The 25,497-nt window shown below is 37.7% G+C and overlaps 1 protein-coding gene across 1 annotated transcript in view; it reads left to right on the top strand.

Annotated features, from left to right (window-relative positions):
* Positions 1-25,497, top strand: part of TEX11 (testis expressed 11) — a 319,132-nt gene that overhangs the window by 210,849 nt on the left and 82,786 nt on the right. The window contains exons 19-23 of the mRNA XM_072744060.1: positions 177-233; positions 9,771-9,811; positions 11,268-11,354; positions 20,439-20,509; positions 21,943-22,059. Of these exons, the coding sequence (XP_072600161.1) occupies positions 177-233; positions 9,771-9,811; positions 11,268-11,354; positions 20,439-20,509; positions 21,943-22,059 (373 nt within the window). The remainder of the gene's footprint in view (positions 1-176; positions 234-9,770; positions 9,812-11,267; positions 11,355-20,438; positions 20,510-21,942; positions 22,060-25,497) is intronic.

Genomic DNA, 25,497 nt, shown 5'->3' with positions numbered 1-25,497 from the left:
TTTCATTACAACCATTAAAACAATACAAAGATCTATAAGTAAAATTAAATTAGTCTCCTATTTACCCTCTCTTTTCTCACTTTTGCCTCCCGGGATAATCAAGATTAGTAAGTTAGTAAAAATTCTTTCACATGTTTTTTCCAAAGCATCACTTTTTGTATTACTTTATCATACAGGTGTTTGTTTTGTCTAGTTTTCCCAAGAGTTTCTCAAATGCCAGAATCTGAAAACAAGTAAGTTATTTCCAAAGAAATGATATATTTGCCATTAAGAAAATCATAGTAACTTTCAATATAAATCTTAAGTTGTGAGATATACAATATGGTGAATAAAATCAATACAGGCTCTGGGCCCAATCTTCCTCGGTTCATATCCTGGCTCTGCCACTTATTAGATGTGTAACCTGGGCTTTTGTTTCCACATCTGTAAATGAGAATATAGTAGTACCTACTTTATGGGGTTGCTGTGATGACTCAATGAATAAATATGTGAAAACACTTAGAAGAGTGCCTAGCACTTGCTAAGCCCTTAATAATGTTAGCTATCACTTTACTATGATATTGCATCTGTTTCCCCCCTTCTTAATATGAAACATATACAGTTATGTATCTTACTCTCCCACCGAAAAATATAACCTAGTCAGCTTGTTGATTGTGAATCTGTAGGGCTCAGTCGAAAATATTCAAATATTTTTCTGCTCAGTTTCTATGGCATAAGACATCAAGAACTTAATAATTGGTGGAAGAATTGAGTCACCAATTTTTCATTAACGAAATTCACTATCTCCTAATGATTTGAAAGAAAGCTCTATTCAAAGTCTTGATTAGGGATAACTTTCAGAGAAGTAATCACTCATCTCTATATTCTCTATTTAGATAAAAACTCTGTAAGAGTGTATCTCTATTTTGCTTTTGCTTTATATATAATTTGTATCTGGAGGTAATATATTTTTTTTCAGTTAAAGTCTTTGGGAAATATCTGTGACTTAGATAATATTGGACTGATGACTTAACTTTTTTCGTGATATGAATTTTACCCAAGCATATATTTTACCTCTTCTTCACAGGCTCTATGATACATTAGAAGGGAATGCAAACAAAGATAATGAGAAAACTGTAAATTTTAATAATGACCAAATATTTTATGATATTAACACATTAATTTTAGGCATATAATGATAATGTAGTTATGTTTTTAAAAAGAATCTTTATCTCTTAGAGACACATCCTAAAATATTTATAGATGAAATGATATGATGTCTAGAATTGGCTTCAAAACAATAGGGGAGGGAAAGGAATGGGTGGAAGTATGATTGAAATAATTGATAATGAGTTTAATAATTATTGAAGCTAGGTAATGGGTAAATGGGGAACCATTTGTCTATTAACATAGAAACATCTTGGAAATTTTCCACAATAAAAAGTTTAAAAATATAATGGCTGATGGCAGCTACACTTGTGGTAAGCAAAGTATACTGTATAGATTTGTCCAATCACTGTGTTGTACACCTGAAACTCATATAACATTATGCATTAACTGCACTTCAATTTTCAAAATATTAAAAAGTCACTTAAATTCAGAGACTAAACATAGCTAATAGATTATAAGATTTCTTTGAGGACTAGGATTATTTGTATTTATCTTTGTATCTCTGGAACCTAGGACAGTATCTGAGACATAATAGCCACTCAGTTTATTTAAATCACTGAATATCGGGCAGCCCGGGTGGCTCAGTGGTTTAGCGCTGCCTTCGGCCCAGGGTGTGATCCTGGGGACCGGGGATCAAGCCCCATTTCAGGCTCCCTGTATGGAGCCTGCTTCTCCCTCTGCCTGTGTCTCTGCCTCTCTCTCTCTCTCTCTCTCTCTCATGAATAAATAAATAAAATCTTAAAAAAATAAATCACTGAATATCAGTCAGTTCTTTACAAGAAGATCCTTAGTACTGGTCTTAAAAAGCACTTCATGTTCTATGTAATTGTGGCATATAGTCAAACCTCAGTCATTAAAACCAATTTGGAGAGGGAGGCACAAGATGGCGGAAGAGTAGGGTCCCCAAGTCACCTATCCCCACCAAATTACCTAGATAACCTTCAAATCATCCTGAAAATCTACGAATTCGGCCTGAGATTTAAAGAGAGACCAGCTGGAATGCTACAGTGAGAAGAGTTCGCGCTTCTATCAAGGTAGGAAGACGGGGAAAAAGAAATAAAGAAACAAAAGGCCTCCAAGGGGGAGGGGCCCCGCGAGGAGCCGGGCTAAGGCCGGGGCGAGTGTCCCCAGGACAGGAGAGCCCCGTCCCGGAGAAGCAGGAGCTGCACCAACCTTCGCGGGCGGAAAGGCGCCCGCAGGGAATTGAAGCAGGACACCAGGAGGGACGGGGATGCCCTCGGGCTCCCGGGGACACTAACAGGCACCTGCGCCCAGGAGAGTGCGCCGAGCTCCCTAAAGGGCTGCAGTGCGCGCACGCATTGACCCAGAGCAGCTCGGAGGGGCTCGGGCGGCGGCTCCGCGGAGGGAGGGGGCTGCACGGCTCCAGGAGCAGCTTGGAGAGGCTTCGGCAGGGGATCCGCGGAGAGGCGGCTGCGCTGCCGGGAGCACGAATCCAACAGCGCAGGCCCGGGAGCACAGGGCGCCGGGACACAGCCCAGGATCCGACCTCCCCCGGGGACAGGCAGAGGCCGGGAGGGCCCAGGACAGCAAGGACGGTCCTGCCTGGAGCTGAGCAGATCAGCGGCCCCACCCGGGAGCATCCAGGCCCCTGTAGACAGAGAGCTCCATAGTTCCTGCGGGGGCTGAATTCAGGGCTCTAGAGCTGGCCGCAGCCACTGGGGTTGTTCCTCCTGGGGCCTCACGGGTAAACAACCCCCACTGAGCCCTGCACGAGACAGGGGGCAGAGCAGCTCCCCCAAGTGCTAACACCTGAAAATCAGCACAACAGGCCCTTCCCCCAGAAGAACAAATAGACCAGTTCCAGCCAGGGGAAGTCAAGGGACTTAAAGTATACAGAAACAGAAGATACTTCCCCGTGTTTGTTTGTTGTTTTTTTTTTTTTTTTTTTGCTTTTTGATTTCTGTTTGTTTCCCCCACATTTTTTCCTTTCTTTTTCCTTCGCTTATTCTTCACTTTTTTCCTTTCTTTCCTCCTTTTTTCTTTTTTCTTTTTCTCTTTTCTTTCCTTCTTTCTCTCCTCTCTTTTTCTCCTTTTCCCAATACAACTTGTTTTTAGCCACTCTGCACTGAGCAAAATGACTACAAGGAAAACCTCACCTCAAAAGAAAGAATCAGAAACAGTCCTCTCTCCCACAGAGTTACAAAATCTGGATTGCAATTAAATGTCAGAAAGCTAATTCAGAAGCACTATTATACAGCTACTGATGGCTCTAGAAAAAAAGCATAAAGGACTCAAGAGACTTCATGACTCCAGAATTTAGATCCAGTCAGGCAGAAATTAAAAATCAATTGAATGAGATGCAATCCAAACTAGAAGTCTTAACGACGAGGGTAACGAGGTGGAATAACGAGTGACTGACATAGAAGACAAGTTGATGGCAAAGAGGGAAACTGAGGAAAAAGAGCCATACAATTAAAAGACCATGAAGATAGATTAAGGGAAATAAACGACAGCCTGAGGAAGAAAAACGTACATTTAATAGGGATTCCCGAGGGCGCCGAAAGGGACAGAGGGACAAAGGGACAGAATATGTATTTGAACAAATCATAGCTGAAAACTTTACTAATCTGGGAAAGGAAACAGGCATTCAGATCCAGGAAATAGAGAGATCCCCCCCCTAAAATCAATAAAAACCGTTCAACACCTCGATATTTAATAGTGAAGCTGGCAAATTCCAAAGATAAAGAGAAGATCCTTAAAGCAGCAAGAGACAAGAAATCCCTGACTTTTATGGGGAGGAGTATTAGGGTAACAGCAGACCTCTCCACAGAGACCTGGCAGGCCAGAAAGGGCTGGCAGGATATATTCAGGGTCCTAAATGAGAAGAACATGCAACCAAGAATACTTTATCCAGCAAGGCTCTCATTCAAAATGGAAGGAGAGATAAAGAGCTTCCAAGACAGGCAGGAACTGAAAGAATATGTAACCTCCAAACCAGCTCTGCAAGAAATTTTAAGGGGGACTCTTAAAATTCCCCTTTAAGAAGAAGTTCAGTGGAACAATCCACAAAAACAAGGACTGAATAGATACCATGATGACACTAAACTCATATCTTTCAATAGTAACTCTGAATGTGAACGGGCTTAATGACCCCATCAAAAGGCACAGGGTTCCAGACTGGATAAAAGAGCAGGACCCATCTATTTGCTGTCTACAAGAGACTCATTTTAGACAGAAGGACACCTACAGCCTGAAAATAAAAGGTTGGAGAACCATTTACCATTCAAATGGTCCTCAAAAGAAAGCAGGGGTAGCCATCCTTATATCAGATAAACTAAAATTAACCCCGAAGACTGTAGTGAGAGATGAAGAGGGACACTATCTCATACTTAAAGGATCTATCCAACAAGAGGACTTAACAATCCTCAATATATATGCCCCGAATGTGGGAGCTGCCAAATAATTTAATCAATTAATAACCAAAGTGAAGAAACACTTAGATAATAATACACTTATACTTGGTGACTTCAATCTAACTCTTTCTACCCTCGATAGGTCTTCTAAGCACAACATCTCCAAAGAAACGAGAGCTTTAAATGATACACTGGACCAGATGGATTTCACAGATATCTACAGAACTTTACATCCAAACTCAACTGAATACACATTCTTCTCAAGTGCACATGGAACTTTCTCCAGAATGAACCACATACTGGGTCACAAATCGGGTCTGAACCGATACCAAAAGATTGGGATCGTCCCCTGTATATTCTCAGACCATAATGCCTTGAAATTAGAACTAAATCACAACAAGAAGTTTGGAAGTACCTCAAACACGTGGAGGTTAAGGACCATCCTGCTAAAAGATGAAAGGTCCAACCAAGAAATTGAGAAAGAATTAAAAAGATTCATGGAAACTAATGAGAATGAAGATACAACCGTTAAAAATCTTTGGGATGCAGCAAAAGCAGTCCTGAGGGGGAAATACATCGCAATACAAGCATCCATTCAAAAAATGGAAAGAACTCAAATACAAAAGCTAACCTTACACCTAAAGGAGCTAGAGAAAAATCAGCAAATGGACCCTACGCCCAGCAGAAGAAGAGAGTTAATAAAGATTCGAGCAGAACTCAACGAAATCAAGACCAGAAGAACTGTGGAACAGATCAACAGAACCAGGAGTTGGTTCTTTGAAAGAATTAATAAGATATATAAACTATTAGCCAGCCTTATTAAAAAGAAGAGAGAGAAGACTCAAATTAATAAAATCATGAATGAGAAAGGAGAGATCACTACCAACACCAAGGAAATACAAACGATTTTAAAAACATATTATGAACAGCTCTACGCCAATAAATTAGGCAGTCTAGGAGAAATGGACTCATTCCTGGAAAGCCACAAACTACCAAAACTGGAACAGGAAGAAATAGAAAACCTGAACAGACCAATAACCAGAGAGGAAATTGAAGTAGTCATCAAAAACCTCCCAAGACACAAAAGTCCAGGGCCAGATGGCTTCCCTGGGGAATCCTATCAAACGTTTAAAGAAGAAACCATACCTATTCTACTAAAGCTGGTTGGAAAGATAGAAAGAGATGGAGTACTTCCAAATTCGTTCTATGAGGCCAGCATCACCTTAATTCCAAAACCAAAGACCCCACCAAAAAGGAGAATTACAGACCAATATCCCTGATGAACACAGATGCAAAAATTCTCAACAAGATACTAGCCAATAGGATCCAACAATACATTAAGAAAATTATTCACCATGACCATGTAGGATTTATCGCCGGGACACAAGGCTGGTTCAACACTCGTAAAACAATCAATGTGATTCATCATATCAGCAAGAGATAAACCAAGAACCATATGATCCTCTCATTAGATGCAGAGAAAGAATTTGACAAAATACAGCATCCATTCCTGATCAAAACTCTTCAGAGTGTAGGGATAGAGGGAACATCCCTCAACATCTTAAAAGCCATCTACAAAAAGCCCACAGCCAATATCATTCTCAATGGGGAAGCACTGGGAGCCTTCCCCTAAGATCAGGAACAAGACAGGGATGTCCACTCTCACCACTGCTATTCAACATAGTACTGGAAGTCCTAGCCTCAGCAATCAGATAACAAAAAGACATTAAAGGCATTCAAATTGGCAAAGAAGAAGTCAAACTCTCCCTCTTCGCCAATGACATGATACTCTACGTAGAAAACCCAAAAGTCTTCACCCCAAGATTGCTAGAACTCATACAGCAATTTGGTAGCGTGGCAGGATACAAAATCAATGCCCAGAAATCAGTGGCATTTCTATACACTAACAATGAGACTGAAGAACGAGTACTTAAGGAGTCAGTCCCATTTACAATAGCACCCAAAAGCATAAGATACCTAGGAATAAACCTCACCAAAGAGGTAAAGGATCTATACCCTAAAAACTACAGAACACTTGTGAAAGAAATTGAGGAAGACACAAAGAGATGAAAAAATATTCCATGCTCATGGATTGGCAGAATTAATATTGTGAAAACGTCAATGTTACCCAGGGCAATTTACATGTTTAATGCAATCCCTATTAAAATACCATGGACTTTGTTCAGAGAGTTAGAACAAATTATTTTAAGATTTGTGTGGAATCAGAAAAGACCCCGAATAGCCAAGGGAATTTTAACAAAGAAAACCATATCTGGGGGCATCACAATGCCAGATTTCAGGTTGTACTACAAAGCTGTGGTCATCAAGACAGTGTGGTACTGGCACAAAAACAGACACATAGATCAATGGAACAGAATAGAGAATATAGAAGTGGACCCTGAACTTTATGGTCAACTAATATTCAATAAAGGAGGAAAGACTATCCATTGGAAGAAAGACAGTCTCTTCAATAAATGGTGCTGGGAAAATTGGACATCCACATGCAGAAGAATGAAACTAAACCACTCTCTTTCACCATACACAAAGATAAACTCAAAATGTATGAGAGATCTAAATGTGAGACAAGATTCCATCAAAATCCTAGAGGAGAACACAGGCAACACCCTTTTTGAACTCAGCCACAGTAACTTCTTGCAAGATACATCCATGAAGGCAAAAGAAACAAAAGCAAAAATGAACTATTGGGACTTCATCAAGATAAGAAGCTTTTGCACAGCAAAGGATACAGTCAACAAAACTAAAAGACAACCTACAGAATGGGAGAAGATATTTGCAAATGACATATCAGGTAAAGGGCTAGTTTCCAAGATCTATAAAGAACTTATGAAACTCAACAGCAAAGAAACAAACAATCCAATCATGAAATGGGCAAAAGACATGAAGAGAAATCTCACAGAGGAAGACATGGACATGGCCAACATGCACATGAGAAAATGCTCTGCATCACTTGCCATCAGGGAAATACAAATCAAAACCACAATGAGATACCACCTCACACCAGTGAGAATGGGGAAAATTAACACGGCAGGAAACCACAAATGTTGGAGAGGATGGGGAGAAAAGGGAACCCTCTTATACTGTTGGTGGGAATGTGAACTGGTGCAGCCACTCTGGAAAACTGTGTGGAGGTTCCTCAAAGAGTTAAAAATAGACCCGCTCTCCGACCCAGCAATTGCACTGCTTGGGATTTACCCCAAAGATACAGATGCAGTGAAACGCCGGGATACCTGCACCCCGATGTTTCTAGCAGCATTGTCCACAATAGTCAAACTGTGGAAGGAGCCTCGGTGTCCATCGAAAGATGAATGGATAAAGAAGATGTGGTTTATGTATACAATGGAATATTATTCAGCCATTAGAAACGACAAATATCCACCATTTGCTTCAACGTGGCTGGATCTGGAGGGTATTATGCTGAGTGAAGTAAGTCAATCGGAGAAGGACAAACAGTGTATGTTCTCATTCATTTGGGGAATATAAATAATAGTGAAAGGGAATATAAGGGAAGGGAGAAGAAATGTGTGGGAAATATCAGGAAGGAGACAGAACATGAAGACTCCTAACTCTGGGAACGAACTAGGGGTGGTGGAAGGGGAGGCGGGTGGGGGCTGGGGGTGACTGGGTGACGGGCACTGAGGGGGGCACTTGACGGGATGAGCAGTGGGTGTTATTGTGTATGTTGGTAAATTGAACACCAATAAAAAATAAATTTATTATTAAAAAAATAAAATAAATATAATAAATGAAACCAATTTGGAAAAGGGGAATGGAAAGGAATATTTTTTAAATTATTGATAAATTACAGAATAGTTTAAAAATATACTTTGATTATTTCCCAGTAAATATAGTCATAAAGAACATCTGCTAACAGTTTTTTGCAGATAGTAGTCAGGACCTAATTTAACAAACAGATTAATTTTTTTTAAAGCCCAATTTAGTGGAAGAGTCACAGAATTAAGTTCCAGTTTGTTATTTCACTAACTCCAGTTCACATTAGTCAACAACTTGTTTAACTTCTCTCAGCTTTATTTTCTTCATCTGTTAAATTAAAAAAGCTAGACTGAATAATTTTTAAAGTTCCTTTCTCTTTAAAAATCCCATGGTTTTCATTAAGCGATATCTACCCAAGTATTATAGTAGCTCATGTGCTAAAAAAAATTTAAAACTCTTTGTTTCTTAAATAGACTATATACATCCCTTTCCAGGTCTTCATTTTTATTTATACTATTCATTTACATTAATGGGCCCTTACTAGATTATTTTATACAGTTACTGAATTAAATAAGTGAAGAAGTCAACTTTAGATGAGCTGAAATTCAAATCTGTAAAGTATAAGAAGTTATTTTATGTAAACCAGACTTCTAATATTTACCTCTGAGAGAGTTGCTACTTTTCCTGAAGCACAGTCTTTATTATATAATACTAGAGATCCTCATGATAAGGCCAGTCTCAGAGTATACTCTACTTCCTGCTAACTTCCTTAGTTGAGCTGGCCAGTACTTCCATTCCATTCTTTTGTTTAATAAAAATGGCATATTTAAAAAAAAATGGCATATTTTCCTCTGTTAAAATTTACATACCTCTTAAAGAAGTTTGACAAAGGGTCAAGAGACCTGTGTAGTAGTCCTGAAATTGTCGTTAATTGCATGGCATTGGACACATCATCCCTCATTTCCAGATCTGTTTCCTCATCTGTAAAATGAAGGGTCTGGACAGGATAAGTGGTTTTTTAAATATATTCCTCAGAACCCTGGAAATTATGTGGCACTGCCTCAGGGACTTCAGGAAGGTGAGGCTTTAGGCCTCTACCCACCACTGATTGAAACAGAGCAGCTAAACTTCTAATTTATTAGATTTTCATTAAAGTTTATTTGGAACAAGGGTTCTAATTCCTCTTTAAAAAAAAAAAAAAGCTTGAAAATCACAAAAATGACTGTCTGCTCTCAGATTCAAAGACCCTGTAATATAAAACCTTATCAGCCATTGAAATCCTTTGCTGAGAGTAGGAGTAAAAGGGGAAGAGAGAAAAAATGTGAGAGCACTGGGGAATGAGGAACAGTATCCTATACTGAGGAAAAATGTTGAAATGATAGGTTGGAGCCTTGACTAATATTAACCACAATTTTGCATTGTCTTTGTTTAGCTCTCTTGGGGTCTCATTTTGATACTTCCCTGTAGTAAAGGTTTGAAACAGTAGGATAACACTCTTTTCTTCTTATTTTTTAGAAAGAAAGAAATGGATAGACTTTTGACTTGCTTGAATACAGGTAAATATTTTCAGTCCTACATCTTGCCTCTATCTTCTATTAAATTCTCCAAGTACATGACTCAGACAGACTTCATGTTTGAGTTAAGCTTCATGCTTTTATTAATGTTTGCCATAGCAATCTACTTTAGTTTCTCTATTCCCAAGCAGAGAAAAGTTTGTCATCACTAACATTCATCTCCAAATGTGATTTTAGCTCTTTTTATTCCAATTTATTTTAAAGATATTTCCTTCCTTCCATTCTTCCTTCTTTCTATCCTTATTGCTACTTGATCCTAACCTAGAACAGGTGAAAAAGGATCATCATTCAAGCTAACATCCTAGCCACATCAAAATTTTTTTGCCAACTCTGTGCTTTCTTACCCAGTGTCCCTTTTGCCTAACAGCTCTTCCTATTTACACTACCCAAGTACCTATTTTCTTATGTCCAAAACATCTTAGAAACTCTATGCTATTTATTACAATAGTTCAATTTTATACCTCAAATACGTTTCACTAAGGTGTTAAATGTAGCAAAGTGGTTTAGAAACCAAAGCTTTTAAACTTGGCTGGTTGGTATTCTTACCTTTCAGAAAGGTATGTGGTTCTGTAATAAATGTCTTGTAATGATGATAGCATGTCCTGGTTCTTTAATGTGCTTGCTGTGGGAGCTCAGTATTATGCCAATTTATACTCTCCTAGTTCTCAATCTCCATTTCAGTATTTTTATTTTTATTTTTTTTTTAATTTTATTTATTTATGATAGTCATACAGAGAGAAAGAGAGAGGCAGAGACACAGGCAGAGGGAGAAGCAGGCTCCATGCGCCGGGAGCCTGATGTGGGATTCGATCCCGGGTCTCCAGGATCGCGCCCTGGGCCAAAGGCAGGCGCCAAACCACTGCGCCACCCAGGGATCCCCATTTCAGTATTTTTAATGATTGTTTCTATTCTATTTCCTTTTTTTAGATTTTATTTATTTATTCATAGAGACACACACACAGGGAAAGAGAGAGGCAGAGACACAGGCAGAGGGAGAAGCAGGCACCATGCAGAGAGCCTGACGTGGGACTCCATCCAGGGTCTCCAGGATCACACCCTGGGCTGCAGGCGGCCCTAAACCGCTGCGCCACTGGGGCTGCCCTCTATTCTATTTCCTTTCATGTAAATCCTATCTTTCTACCTTAGGCAGAGAATGATTACTAAGTAAAATTTTAAATCTCTCCAAAGATGTATTTGTTCCCCAAAGTTTGAGTTATCTACTTCTTGGAGCCTTGGTAAAGTTGTCATTTTAATTACTTTTGGTACGTACCTGTGCATAAACACAGAAAAAGGACTTTCTAATTTCAAACTCACATTCGACTGTTTTTAAGACAGTATTAACAATTTTTTTAAAAAATAAAAATAAATTAAAAAAAAAACAATTTTGCTAGAGTATAAAGTAAAAAACCTCAAGATAAAATCTTTCTGTTCATTGCAGCACTCCAGAAACTCGGTCAGTCTTTAAATGGAGAGGCCTTGAATTCAGACTCAAGGGCTAATGAAGCTCATTGGTTTCGAAAAATAGGTAAAAGGTTATTCTGTGATTATGGGAAACAATGTGGGGGTGGTAGAATCAGACATATGTGGATTCACAATCTGGCTCTTTTTTTTTAAAGATTGTATTTATTTATTTGAAAGAGAGAGAGAGATTGAGAGAGCAACCAGGGGGAGGAGCAGAGGGAGAGGGACAAGCAAACTTCGTATTGAGTACAGAGCCCAATGCAGGACCTGATCCCATGACCCTTGAGACCTGGACCTGAGCTGAAACCAAGAGTCGGACACTCAGCCAACTGAGCCATCCAGGCACCCCAAATTCTGGCTCTTTTATATGTAGCAATGGGTACAAGGATAACTTACTTAATTTCAGTTTTGTTATTTATAAAAGAGGAACAATTATACATACTTCAAAGGGCTAGTAAGGGTTTTAAATAAAGCTGTGTCTATACCTGGGACATAGTAGGTACTCAATAAATGCTAGTTTTCTTTTTCTCTAGAAATGGGCCTAAGAATAAAATGACTTATAACTGCAGGTCCCCAAGGCTATGCTCCTAAATTTGGTCTGGAAAACTTACCTCTAAATTTGATTCGTCAAAAATCAACTACCTGTGGGGTACCTGGCTGGCTCAGTAAGTACAAAATGCAACTCTTGATCTCCAGGTCATGAGTTTGGCCCCATATTGGGCATAGATAATTACATAAAAAATGAAAAATAAGGTATATGCAACAAAAATGGATGAATCTCACAAATTTAATGTTGAACAAAAGAAGTCAGATATTGATTCCATTTATATGTGGTAAAAGAAAGGCAAAATTAGTTTATGATATTAGAACTTAAGATAGTGGTTTCCCTTAAAGGGAGTTAGACTTGAAGAGGGGTGGTTGGGTTTCTTCTGAGTTTCTGGTAATGATCAAGGTCTGTCTTGATCTGGATTGGGTTACATTCTTTTTATTCACTTTGAAAATTCACCAAGCCATCCAATTATAAGTTGTGTAATTTACTTTATGTAGGCTTAATTTCCATAAAAAATAACACTTTAAAAATTGTGAGGTAATTGCTTCTCAGCCTTTTGGCTAAGATCAAGTATAAAAGTTGTGGCAGTTATTATAGTGATAAGTAATCAAGAGCAATTAAGCCGCAGTGTCACAAAGCGGACTGGTTCAACATGAATCCTTTCCTGGTTTACTGGGACTCTCTCTAATCTAGGACAAAATGGAATAAACATAAAAATCTAGCTTCTAAGAAACGTATATAACTAATTGAAAGTAACACACTTAAACTATAGAGAAGTTTGATGACTTTGATCTTTTGGAAGTTTGAAAAGTTATTTTCCAATACTTTTACTGAATTTTCACTTTCATTTTCCAACATGACGATTATGCTGAATGTTGCCAAATGGGCCTTCCAATGTTCTATGGAAGATGTGAATCTTTACAACAATTTTCTTCAGCCTTTGACTCTAGTGTACTCTGTTCTTTGATGAACTTTTTTTCTTGTCAAGTTTTTATTTAAATTCTGGTTAGTTAGGATATATAGTGTAATATTCGTTTCAGGTGCAGAATTTAGCAATTCATCACTTATATACAACAACCAGCACTTATCACAACAACCAGTGCCTTCCTTAATATACATCACCTATTTAACCTATCCCCCTGCCCACCTCTCCTCCAGTAACTCACAGTCTATTTTCTGTAGTTAGGAGTCTGTTTCTTCATTTGCCGTCTTTTCCCCCCTATATTGATCTGTTTTGTTTCTTAAATTCTATATATGAGGGAAATCATTTGGTCCTTGTCTTTCTCTGACTGAATTATTTCACTTAGCATAATACACTCTAGCTTCATCCACATTGTTGCAAATGGCAAGATTTCATTCTTCTTATGAATGAGTAGTAATCCGTGTGTGTGTGTGTGTGTGTGTGTGTGTATCTCACATCTTTATCCATTCATCAGTTGTTGGACATTTGGGCTCTTTCCATAATTTGGCTATTGTAGATAAGGCTGGTATAAACATCAGGGTGCATGTATCCCTTTGAATCAGTATTTTTGTATTCCTCAGGTAAATATCTAGTAGTGCAGTTGCTGGATCATAGGACAGTTCTATTTTTAACTTTCTGATGAACCTTCATACTCTCTTCCAGAGTGGCTACACCACCTTGCATTCCCACGAATATTGTAAGAAGGTTCTCCTTTCTCCACATCCTCTCTAACATCTGCTGTTTTCCTGTGTTGTTAATTTCAGCCATTCTGACTGATGGGAGGTGATACCTTATTGTAGTTTTGATTTGTATTTCCCTGATGATGCATGATGTTGAGTATCTTTTCATGTGTCTGTTGCCCATCTGTATCTCTTCTTTGGAAGAATGTCCATCCATGTCTTCTGCTCATTTTTTAGCTGGATTATTTGTTTTTGGAGTGTTAAGTTCGGTAAGTTCTTTATGTATTTTGGATACAAGACCTTTATCAGATATATCATTTGCAAATATCTTCTCCCATTCCGTTCATTGCCTTTCAAGTGTTTCCTTCGATGTGCAGAAGCTTTTTATTTTTATGAAATCCCAATTGTTTTATTTTTGCTTTTGTTTCCCTTGCCTCCAGGGACATACTTAAAGAGCAGTTGCTTATGGCTGATGTCAAAAAGGTTGATGCCTGTGTTCTTCTCTAGGATTTTGCTGGTTTCCTGTCTCACATTTAGGTCTTCAATCCATTTTGAATTTATTTTTGTGTATTGCATAAGAAAGTGGTCCAGTTTCATCCTTTTGCACTTTGCTATCTAGTTTTCCCAACACCATTTGTTGAAGAGACTTTTTTCATTGAGTATTCTTTCCTGCTTTGTCAAAGATTAGTTGACCATATAGTTGTAGGTTCATTTCTGAGTCTTCTGTTCTGTTTCACTGATCTAAGTGTCTGTTTTTGTGCCAGTACCATACTGTCCTGATCTAGCTTTGTAATATAACTTGAAGTCTGAATTGTGATGCCTCCAGCTTTGTTTTCCTTTTCCAGGTTGCTTTGGCTGTTTGAGGTCTCTAGTGATTCCCTACAGATTTTGGGTTTGTTTCTTATAGCTCTGGGAAAAATACTGGTGGTACTTTGATAGGGATTATATTAAATGTATAGATTGGTCTGGGTAGTATAAACATTTTAGCAATATTTTTTCTTCCAATCCATAAGCATAAAATGCCTTTCCATTTCTTTTTTTTTCTTTTTTTTTGAGATTGTATTTATTTATTCATGAGAGACACAGAGAGAGAGCAAGGCAGAGACACAGGCAGAGGGAGAAGCAGGCTCCATGCAGGGAGCCTGATGTGGGACTCGATCCGGGGACTCCAGGATCACGCCCTGGGCCGAAGGCAGACGCTAAACCGCTGATTCACCCAGGCTGCCCCTGCCTTTCCATTTCTTTGTGTCATCTTTGATTTCTTTCATCAGGGTTTTATAGTTTTCAGGATACAGGTCTTTTACCTCTCTGGTTACGTTTATTCCTAGGTATCTTATAGTTTTGGGTGCAATTGTAAATGAGTTCAATTCCTTGATTTATTTTTTTTAAGATTTTATTTTTTCATGAGAGAGAGAGAGAGGCAGAGACATAGGCAGAGGGAGAAGCAGGCTCCCTGTGGGGAATCCAATGCGAGACTCTATCCCAGGACCCTGGGATCCTAACCTGGGTCAAAGGCAGACACTCAACCATTGAGCCACCCAGGTGCCCCACTTCTTTGATTTCTTTTTTGCTTCTTCATTATTGGTGTATAGTAATGCAATAGATTTCTGTACATTGATTTTGTATACTTTAATTTTACTAATGTTTCGTATCAGTTCTAGCAATTTTTTGGTAGAGTGTTTTGGGTTTTCCATATACAATATAATGATTTGTATGCCTTTTATTTCGTTGTGTTGTCTGATTGCTGAGTCTAGGACTTGAAGAACTATGTTAAATAACAGTGGTGATATCCTTGTCTTGTTCCTGACCATAGAGGAAAAGCTCTCAGTTTTTCCTCACTGAAGATGATGTTAGCTGTGGGTTTTTCAGATATGCTCTTTACTGAGATATGTTCTCTTTCCCTACTTTGTTGAGAGTTTTTAACATGAATGGATGTTATACTTTGTCAAATGCTTTTTCTGCATCTATTTAGAGGATCATATGGTTCTTATCCTTTCTTTTATTAATGTGGTGTATCATGTTAATTGACTTGGGAAAGTTAAGCCATACTTGCAGGCCAGGAACATATCCACTTGATTGTGGTAAGTGATTCTTTTAATATGCTGTTGTATTTGATTTCCTAGTATTTTGTTGAGAATTATTGCATCCGTGTTCATCAGAGATCCTGGCCTGTAGTATTCTTTTTTAGTAGAGTCTTTGGTTTTGGAATTAGGGTAATGCTGGCCTCATAGAGAATGAATTTGAAGTTTTCATTTTCAATTTTTTGGAGTAGTTTGAGAAGAATAGGTACTAACTCTTGTTTAAATGTTTGGTAGAATTTTCCTGTGTGGCCATCTGGCCTGGGATTTTTATTTGTTGGGAGTTTTTAAATTACTGATTCAGTTTCTTTATTAGTTATCAGTCTGTTCTAATTTTTTATTTCTTTTTCAGTTTTGGTAATTTATGTGTTTCTAGAAATTAATCCATTTTTTCTAGGTTGTCCAATTTGTTGGCATATAATTTCTCATAAGATTCTCTTATAGTTTGTATTTCTGTGGTGTTGGTGGTTATTCTTCCTCTCTCATTTGTGATTTTCTTTATTTGAGTCCTTTCTCTTTTCTTTTTGATAAGTCTAGCGAGGTGTTTATCAATTCTATTACTTTTTTCAAAGAACCAGTACCTAGTTTCATTGACCTGTTCTTTTTTTTTAAGATTTATTTATTTATTTGAGAGAAAGAGAGAGAGAGTGCAAGCATAGGTTAGGTGCAGAGGAAGAGGGAGAGAGAGAATCATGGAACAATGAGGCCTCAATCTCAGGACCCCGAGATCACCACCTGAGCCAAAACCAAGGGTCGGAAGCCCAACCCACTGAGCTGCCCAGATGCCCCTTCACTGATCTGCTCTACTGGCTTTTTAGTTTCCTTATGCTTTATTTCTGCTCTAATCTTTATTATTTCCCTTCTTCTGATGGCTTTAGGCTTCATTTGTTCTTTGTTCTTTTTCTAGCTCATTTAGGTTTAAGCTAAGCTGTTTATTTGAGATTTTCCTTGCTTCTTGAGGTAGGCCTATATTGCTATATCCTTCCCTCTGAGGACCACTTTTGCTACGTCCCAAAGTTTTTGGACTGTTGTGTTTTCATTTTCATTTGTTTCCATGTATTACCTGGTTGACCTATTTATTCTTTAGTAGCATGTTGTTTAATCTTCATGTATTGTGGTCCTCCTTAATTTTTTCTTCTGGTTGACTTGAAGTTTCAGTGTTTTGGTCAGAAAATATTCATGTTATGATCTGTCTTTTTGTACTTGTTGAGGCCTGATTTGACCTAGTGTGTGGTCTATTCTGGAGAATGTCCCATATGCACTCAAAAAGAATGTGTATTCTACTGCTTTAAGATGAAATGCTCTGAATATATCTGTTAAGTCCATTTGGTCCAGTGTGTAATTCAAAGCCATTGTTTTCTTCTTGATTTTCTCCTTAAATGGTCGGTCCATTGCTGTAAGTGGGGTATTAAAGTACCCTACTATTATTATATCATTACCAAGGAGTTCCTTTATGTTTGTTATTAATTGTTTTATATGTTTGGATGCTCCTATGTAGGATACATAAATATTAACAATTGTTATATCATCTTGCTGGATTCTTCCCTTTATTATTATATAGTGTCCTTCATTGTCCGTTGTTATATCTTTTTTAAAGTCCATTTTGTCTGTTATACATATTGCTATTCTAGTTTTTAAAAAATATCCATTTATGTGATAGATGTTTCTCCATCCCCTCACTTTCAATCTCCTTGTGTCTTTAGGTCTAAAATGAGTCTCTTATAGGCAGCATATAGATGGGACTTGTTTTCTTATTCATTCTGACACCATATATCTTTTGATGGGAACATTTAGTCCATTTTACATTCACATTAATTATTGATAGGTATGTATTTGGTGTCATTTTATTCCTTGTTTTGTCATTGTTTCTGGAGATTTCCTCTGTTCCTATCTAGTCATTGTCACTTTTGGTCTTTCTTTCCCACTCAGATTCCCCTTTAATATTATTTGCAGGGCTGATTTAGTAGTCACAAACTCCTTTGGTTTTTGTTTGGGAAACTCTAACTCTCCTTCTATTCTGAATTATAGCCTTGCTGGATACAGTTTTCTTGGCTGCAGATATTTCCCATTCAGCATATTGAATAGATCATGCCATTCTCTTCTGGCTTGCCAAGTTTCTGTGGAGAGATCCGCAACTAACCTTATGAGTCTTCCCTTATGAGTTAAGGACTTCTTTTGTCTTGATACTTTTAGGATTTTTTTAATCACCATTTTTTCCCCAATTTAATTACAATATGTCTTAGTGTTTGTCTGCTTTTATTGATATTAACGAGACTTCTCTGTGTCTTCTAGATTTGTATATCTGTTTCTTTCCCCATATTAGGGAGGTTCTCAATTATTATTTCCTCAAATAAATCTTCTGCCCCCTTTTTCCTTTCTTCTTCTTCTGGGACTCCTATGATATGAGTGGTATTATATTTGATGGAGTCACTGAATTCCCTAAGTCTGTTCTTGTGACCCATAACTTTTATTTTTCTCTTTTATGCAGTTTCATTATTCGCTATTATTTTAGTTTTTATATCACTTATTTGTTTCTTTATGTCTTCTATCCTTGTGGTCATTATATCCACTTGGATCTGAATCTCAGTTACTGCACTTTTCATTTCTGACTGGTTTTTAACTCTTTTATCTCTAGGATAAGGGTCCCTGAAGTCATCCATGATCTTCTCAGGCCCAGCGTGTATCTTTAATGATTGTTTCTCTAAATTCTCCATCAGGCATATTGCTTATATCTGTCTCAATTACATCTCTGGCCATGACCTTTTCTTACTGTTTCCTTTGAGATGAATTCCTCTATTTTGGCATTTTGTCTGTTTCTGCCTTCTTCTCTGTATGCCTGTTATGTTTCCTGCTCCTGAGAGAAATGGCTGTATGAAGAAGAGGTCAGATAGTGTTCAGGGCCTGGGCACTTCAGGGAGTGTCTTTGATGTGTGCTGCATGCACTCTGCTGGTGTGTTTTGGCTGCTTTATTCCTTAGGTCAGTTGTCTGCAGAGACATTTCTTGCCTGCAGGGGGCAGTGTTTGGACCTTAGCTAGAGTGTGGGGAGTTTTAATTAGGCAAGCTCTGGTCTGCTTATTAAATGGGACCTGATGCTACTTCCACTAGAACTGAAGAAGCCTTATGAATCTTTTTGGTTGGTAGATGAGGTTCGTGCTGAGGTTTCTGCTGGCCTTCTGGGGAAGGGGCCTGCTGCACTGGGACTGAGGCACACTTGCCAGAGTAGGGCAGTACCAGCAGAGTCCAATGGGGGCAGGCTTGTTAGCAGGTTAGGAAGCCAGTGTTGATGCTGTTCTGTTTACTGAATATGCGGAGAGGCAGGGGAAAGAAATGGCACCAGCCAGCTCCTTTTCCCCTGGAGTGGGGTCTCCCTGCTGGCTGTTTTGAGGGAATCACTCCCAGAAGAGTGAATAATTTCCCTACATCCTAGCCATTTTTCTGATTGCTTTTTTCACTCTGTCAGCCTCCAGGTTCCTTGCCTGCCTGAAGCAGTGCAGTGCACTTAGGGCTTTATCCTAGCCAAGTCTGCTTACTATTAAAACTTCAAACTTTAGCGACCTGGTGTGGCAGGGATCTGCTTTTGTCTTCTGGAGGAGGATCTCCCTATGCTGGGGCTGATGCAGGTTTGACCCAGAATGGCAGCTGCTCCAGAGTACAAGAATGTGTGATTTGGAGCAGAGCCGGCTAAACAGCCAGTGTCCTGGGTAGCCGCCCTCAGCAGGTATCTCTGTGCCTGTGCTGAGGGGCAGGGGAGGGAAATGGCGCCTGCTGGCTCACTCTTGTCCCTGGAGAAGCAACTTTTAGAATGACACCTTTCACAGATATGCTCCAAGAAAAGCAACAGTCTCTCCCCAGGTGCCAGAGGGAATCTTCAGATTGCCCTGTCCGCCTCCAGGGATGCTTGCCTGCCTTCTCTCCAGGAATAGGGTAGCGCCCTCATAGCTCTATCCCAGCCATGCCCATGGACCTCTAAAACTCCAGTCTTTCAGCCTTGGTGGTGGCAAAGACTCACAAAAATCAGCCCCTCTCATTTCCCCAGCCATTGGCTTTGGGGACATGTTCTCCTTGTGCGTATCTCTGTGCACACCACTGTCTCTCACTTTTCTCAACCACCAGGGCTCCCTCCCCTCCACAGTATCCACTGCCTGTTTCTCCCCAAAACCACATTTCCACACTTCCTGCCTTCCTCAGCGTAGACTCTTTTTTCCCTCTGGTTGTGCAGTTTGTTCTGTCAGTCCTCGGGTCAATTTCTTGGGTATTTGGAATCATTTGATAGTTATTTAGCTGTGTTCAAAGGAGTAGGCAAGCTACCATCTTAGATCCCCACCTCTTTGCTGAATTTTAACATACTTTTATGAATTCTAGTGGTAAGCTCCGTGGTGGCCCTTATTTTTTAGATGGATCTATACTATACCAACTAAGAACGTATGGTATGTCCTCAGTTTTTATAAAAAGTGCAGCACTACTTCCATTAGTTATTGGCAAGATTTGAAGATTGGGGGGATCCCTGGGTGGCTCAGTGGTTTGGTGCCTGCCTTTGGCCCAGGGCGTGATCCTGGAGTCCCGGGATCGAGTCCTGCATCGGGCTCCCGGCATGGAGCCTGCTTTTCCCTCTGCCTGTGTCTCTGCCTCTCTCTCTCTCTCTCTCTCTCTCATGAATAAATAAATAAATAAATCTTTAAAAAGAAAGATTCGAAGATTGGGAGTGATAAAAGTCTCTAAATTTATCTGGAATAAAATTCTCTAAATATCTAAAGTTAGCTTTTTCAACCCAAGAAACTCCTCATTAGTATATTAATATTAAACATGCAGGTAGTGAAGATTATAATGGTACAAATTAGACAGATTTTTATAATTATATTATTTAATATTAACTTTCAGCTTGGAACTTGGCTGTGCAATGTGGCAAAGACCTGGTGACAATGAGAGAATTTTTCATCCTTTCTTATAAGGTGGGTCTCTTTTAGTAAGTATCTCATAAATAGACCACAACAAAAATATGACCACTGTGGCTATGGTCAAGGGCTAAATATAAAGTGGTATTAGCTTTTAATCTAGGAACTTTTAGAATACATGTGTAAGCAGGAATCACCTAAGGAGTATTTGATCTCTATAGGATATAATGTGCAAATATGAGGCAGTTCTCCCCATACCACAGTATCACAAACAACCATCAGGGAGCCTAAAGTTCTACAATAAGAGATTTTTTTTAAAGAATTCAGTCTCCCAGAGTCCTATATCAAAATACAACTCTCATTTTAGGAGAGGAATACTCTTAAGTTATCAACTAATAAAACGTTAGGAAGGTTTATAGATATATAGAAGTATAGAATAGGTATTTGGGGACATGAGGATGTGAAAAGAATGCTAAGAATTTTGGGCCTAACTTATAATTTCTCCTAGAGCTAGTTCTGTGTGTAAGATTTTCTAAGCTTAATTGGCAATTATAAGCATTTTAAAATAGTCATTAGCCTTCAAGTTAGAGATTAAATGCCAGAAAGGAAACAATATTGATGAGAGAATAAAAGAAGAGAGAGACTAAGAATATCTCTCTTACACATTCAGGAGTACACCATGTGATACGTTGAGATCGATTAAATGTTAAGAGTTTTAGAACTGGAAAGAACTACAGAAATGATCTGGCATAACTCCCTCATTTTATATACTAGTAACCTTAGACCTAGAGAGATTGAGTGTTTTGAAATGCTGTTAATTCAATGACAGTAATGATTATGATCACTAAACGTTTTGGGAGATTGAGAAATAGTCTTTGAAAGTTTAGGTATACTTGCCATTTAAATTAGGTGAAATAAATTAATTTTAGTTTGAACATTTGTGATAGCACTAATAGGGTTCTATGTAAGAATCCCAAGTAACCTAGAGGTTTATTGTAGTAAAAGCTGGGAGTTTTTTCTAAAGTTAGAGGACAAGGTTTAATGATGAGGTTATGCCTAATGCCTGTCAAGATTTGACATTGTCTCTTTCAACCAGGACAATATATGTGCTAATTTCAGCTGTCTTCAATACAAAGGGGAAATGTATTTGCCAGGGGAAAAAATCACTTACAAATTACAACATAAAGCAAGAAGTAAATCACTAGACAGAAATACAGGGCTAAATGGCAGTACCTATCACTGGGAAGATAGGAAAATTGTGAAGAAATGGAGCTTTTTATCTCTAGAAAGGTCTTAAAAACAATGGAAAGTAATATAAAATTAAAACCATAAATCAGGGTTATAGTCTATATTGTTTTTAAGGTGAGATGTGTTTTTCCAGCTGAATTTTTCCATTCAGACAGGATGTTGCTGATTTTCATTCTGATTGTTTCTGTTCACCTGGCAGAATTCTCACAGTATTCATTGATGTTCTGGTTATTTCTTATCAGCTGTCCCAGTTTTGTCCTTCTGATCAAGTAATTCTGATTGCACAGAAAACATGTTTACTTATGGCAGCTGCAGTTGATCTAGAGCAAGGGAGAAAAGCTTCAACGGCTTTTGAAAAGGTAATGTGCACCTTCATAGAATATACAAGAAAGAGTTTAGTGTGTTATTTGGTGTGTTTGCCTTCCCTGATGCAGTTCTTTCTGATTTTCTTTAAAGAATCCTTTCATCTTTTCCAGCAGCATCTTGATTTCAAAGGTTTGTAATGGTTCATTCCTTCCTAAGGAAGGGTCACATTTGGCTAAACCTCTTCTTTTAAAATGCCTCTTCCCATGGACTACTCTTTGCAAATCTGTTTTTAGATATTCTTCATCATCTCCATACAATCATATGTGGCCCACAAGAAACAGTTTTCTCTATTTTTGTTTCCTTTCACATATTCTCTAACAAAGAATTCATCTACCTCCACAGCTTCGATAGCCATTTGATCATTGGATTGTTTTTCTTCACTCTCATTACATTTGCTTTCTTTGACCCTTAAATATTTTATCAGTAACTCAGTTTTAACAAGAAGACAAAATTCCTACCTTTGCCTGAATTCCACTCTTAGCTTTGTAAACCTTACCCTTTTAGAAAAAGCCAACATCAACATCTCAGTCTCTCATAGACCAGAGTAAGTTTTTTACTGCCTTTCTTCCAAATAAAGAAAATTGTCTCTAAGTTGTACCACTAGCATTTTTGGTATGATTTTAAAATCTGGATCTCTCTGCTTTTTCTTTCTTACCTAGACAAAGAAAACTTCCCAATCTCCCATACTTGCCAGCTTTTCTTTCCAAATGGTATAAAATCCATCTTGCTGTTTATTTCCTTCCTTCTGTTAATTGCTTCTTTCATATGATTCTTCAGATCTGGAACAAACTGTCACCAGTTCTCTGCCAACATATTTCCCTTCCTTTCTGTTCCCTTGTTGACTTCAACTCAAAAAACATTTGAGTATCAAGTACTCTGCCAGGTACTGGAGATAAAGAAGACAAAATCCTTAACCTTGAGGAGTAAAGGGACCTCTTTTTAGAAATCTTTCCATTTTAAAAGAATATGAGAAAAGAATCTATGTGTCCCAGAACAAAACCAAAAAGAATCATTTTGCTTCTTAAAAGTATGGGTAAATGTAATATTATTCTCAATAGAGTCCTTTGCTTTACTTAAAAAGGGTAATAAAAAAAAGTAATAACATCTAGTTTTTGTATAGTGCTTTTAACCTTTTAAAAGTTTTTCCATTAGGGGCACCTGGGTGACTCAGTAGGTTGAGCATCCCACTCTTGCTTTTGGCTTAGGTCATGATCTCAGGGTTTTGAGATCAAGCCATGCATCAGACTCCGTGCTCAGTGGGGAGTCTGCTTGAGATTCTCTCCCTGTCTCCCTGTCCCTCCACTCCTCCCCCCACTTGCACATTCTCTCTCTCTCTCAAATAAATAAATAAACCTTTCTTAAAAAAAGTTTTTCCCTTAAAAATGGATAGTTCTGACTTTATTAAATTTTGTATTTTAATGAATAGAAATCAAATTGATGTGAGGGAAATTTCACAAGTACAGTCCTTAACTGTTTTGTTTGTTTCCAACAGCTGTTCTTTTTTGCGTGTGTTCTTCCTCTTGCAAATGTTAATGGTCTCTAAGAACTCTAACCCAGTAACCCTTCTATAATCTTCTTTGCTTTTGAAAGAATATCTATTCAGAAAATTGAAGATTCACTTTTGCCTTTCACCATCTAATTCTGGTCCCTGTAAATTAAACCATGGTGTTCTGCCTAAAGAAGACTTGTTGAATCCCGTTCTATTTATCTGCTCCTTGTTCTCTAAATGCCCATAAATTAGAGTATTTCCAAATAAGTAGATAGAATGTATAGTCTTATCAACATTGTCTCTACTCTCCTGAGTATGAGTTAGGCAGAACTGAGGAATGCTTTAAAATATATATAACAGTTGTAATATACCATTTGTGTGTGTGTGTGTGTGTGTGTGTGTGTGTGTGTGTGTACACCACATCTTCTTATCCATTTATTTACCAGTGGACACTGGGTTGCTTCTGTATCTTGACTATTATAAAATAATACAACAATAAACATAAGGATGCATAGATCTTTTTGAATTAGTGTTTTTGTTTTCTTTGGTAAATACCCAGTGGTAGAATTACTGGATCATATGGTATTTCTCTATTTTTTTCAACTCCTTACATGTATAAACAAGTTTATTTATTTCAGGTACAAATGAAATATGTACTTAAGTTCAACCAAAAGTGAGAACATATTAAAGCATACTATAACTAACACATGTTGTATAAGAATCTTACACTAATATGCTTTCAATTTTCCCTCCCATCTTTTGTACTATTGTTATTACACATTTTGCTTTTACATATGTTATAAACTCTCAATATATTATTCTTATTTTTGATTAGGCCATCTATTTCTTTTAAGAGCTATTAAATAGAAGTAAAATGCTCTTTATATTTATGTACATTTTAAGGGCTTCCTTGAATCTTCATTTCTTTGTGATCTAGATTACTGTCTGATATCCCATTCCTTCTGCTTCAAGAACTTTGACATTTTTTGTAGTGTAGATCTATTGAATTTCCCCAATCGTCTTCTGAAAAAGCATTTTTCCTTTATTTTTCAAACATAATTTTGCTGTGTATAGAATTTAGAGCCATCAGTTCTTTTTAATTTTACCACTTTAAAGATGTCACTCCACTGTTGTTGGGCTTGCACAATTGCTGAGGAGTCTGTTAGCCTTGTCTTTGTTCTATATACAGGTATCTTTTTTTCCCCATTGACTGTCTATAAGACTTTCTTTTTATCTTTGTTTTGTAGCAGTTTGAATATAGTGTATCTAGGTTAAATTTTTAAAAAAAAAAAAAACCCTTGTCATTCTCTTGAGTTTTTTGCATCTATGGTTTGATGTGTTTGATTAACTTTGAAAAATTCTTGACTGTCTCTTCAAACATTTTTTTCTGTCCCAGATATCTCTCTTATCCTCCTAGGATTCAAATTACACATATAGTAGACTATATGATATTGTCCCACAAATCTTGTATATGTTTTGTTGTTTCATTTTTTCCTCACTTTTTAAAAATGTAAATATTAACACACTACTGCACAAGCAAGGCAACAAATAAGAAATCAAATAGCAAATCAAAATATGTCTTGGGTGGGGGGATGGGGCAACCGGGTAACAGACATTAAGGAGGGCACATGATGAGATGAGCACTGGGTATTATACTATATGTTGGAAATTGAATTTAACTGAAATATATTAAAAAACAAAATATGTCTTAAAACAAATACTAAAAAAACACAGTATTCCAAAACCTATGGAGTGTAGCAAAAGTGGATTTTATTTTATTTTTTATTTTAAAAGTGGATTTTAGAGAGAAATTTATGCTGTAAATATTTGCATTAAGAAAATGTTTGAATAAACAATATTACACCACAAGGAACTAGATGAAGAAGAAATTTAGCAGAAGTTTAGTACAGGAAGGAAATAACAAAGAAAAATCAGAAATAAA

The sequence above is a fragment of the Vulpes vulpes genome, chromosome X (genome assembly GCF_048418805.1).
Source record: "Vulpes vulpes isolate BD-2025 chromosome X, VulVul3, whole genome shotgun sequence".
Taxonomy (NCBI): Eukaryota; Metazoa; Chordata; class Mammalia; order Carnivora; family Canidae; genus Vulpes; species Vulpes vulpes.
The sequence above is the reverse complement of the archived record's forward strand: the minus strand, read 5'-3'. Positions and strand labels throughout refer to the sequence as shown.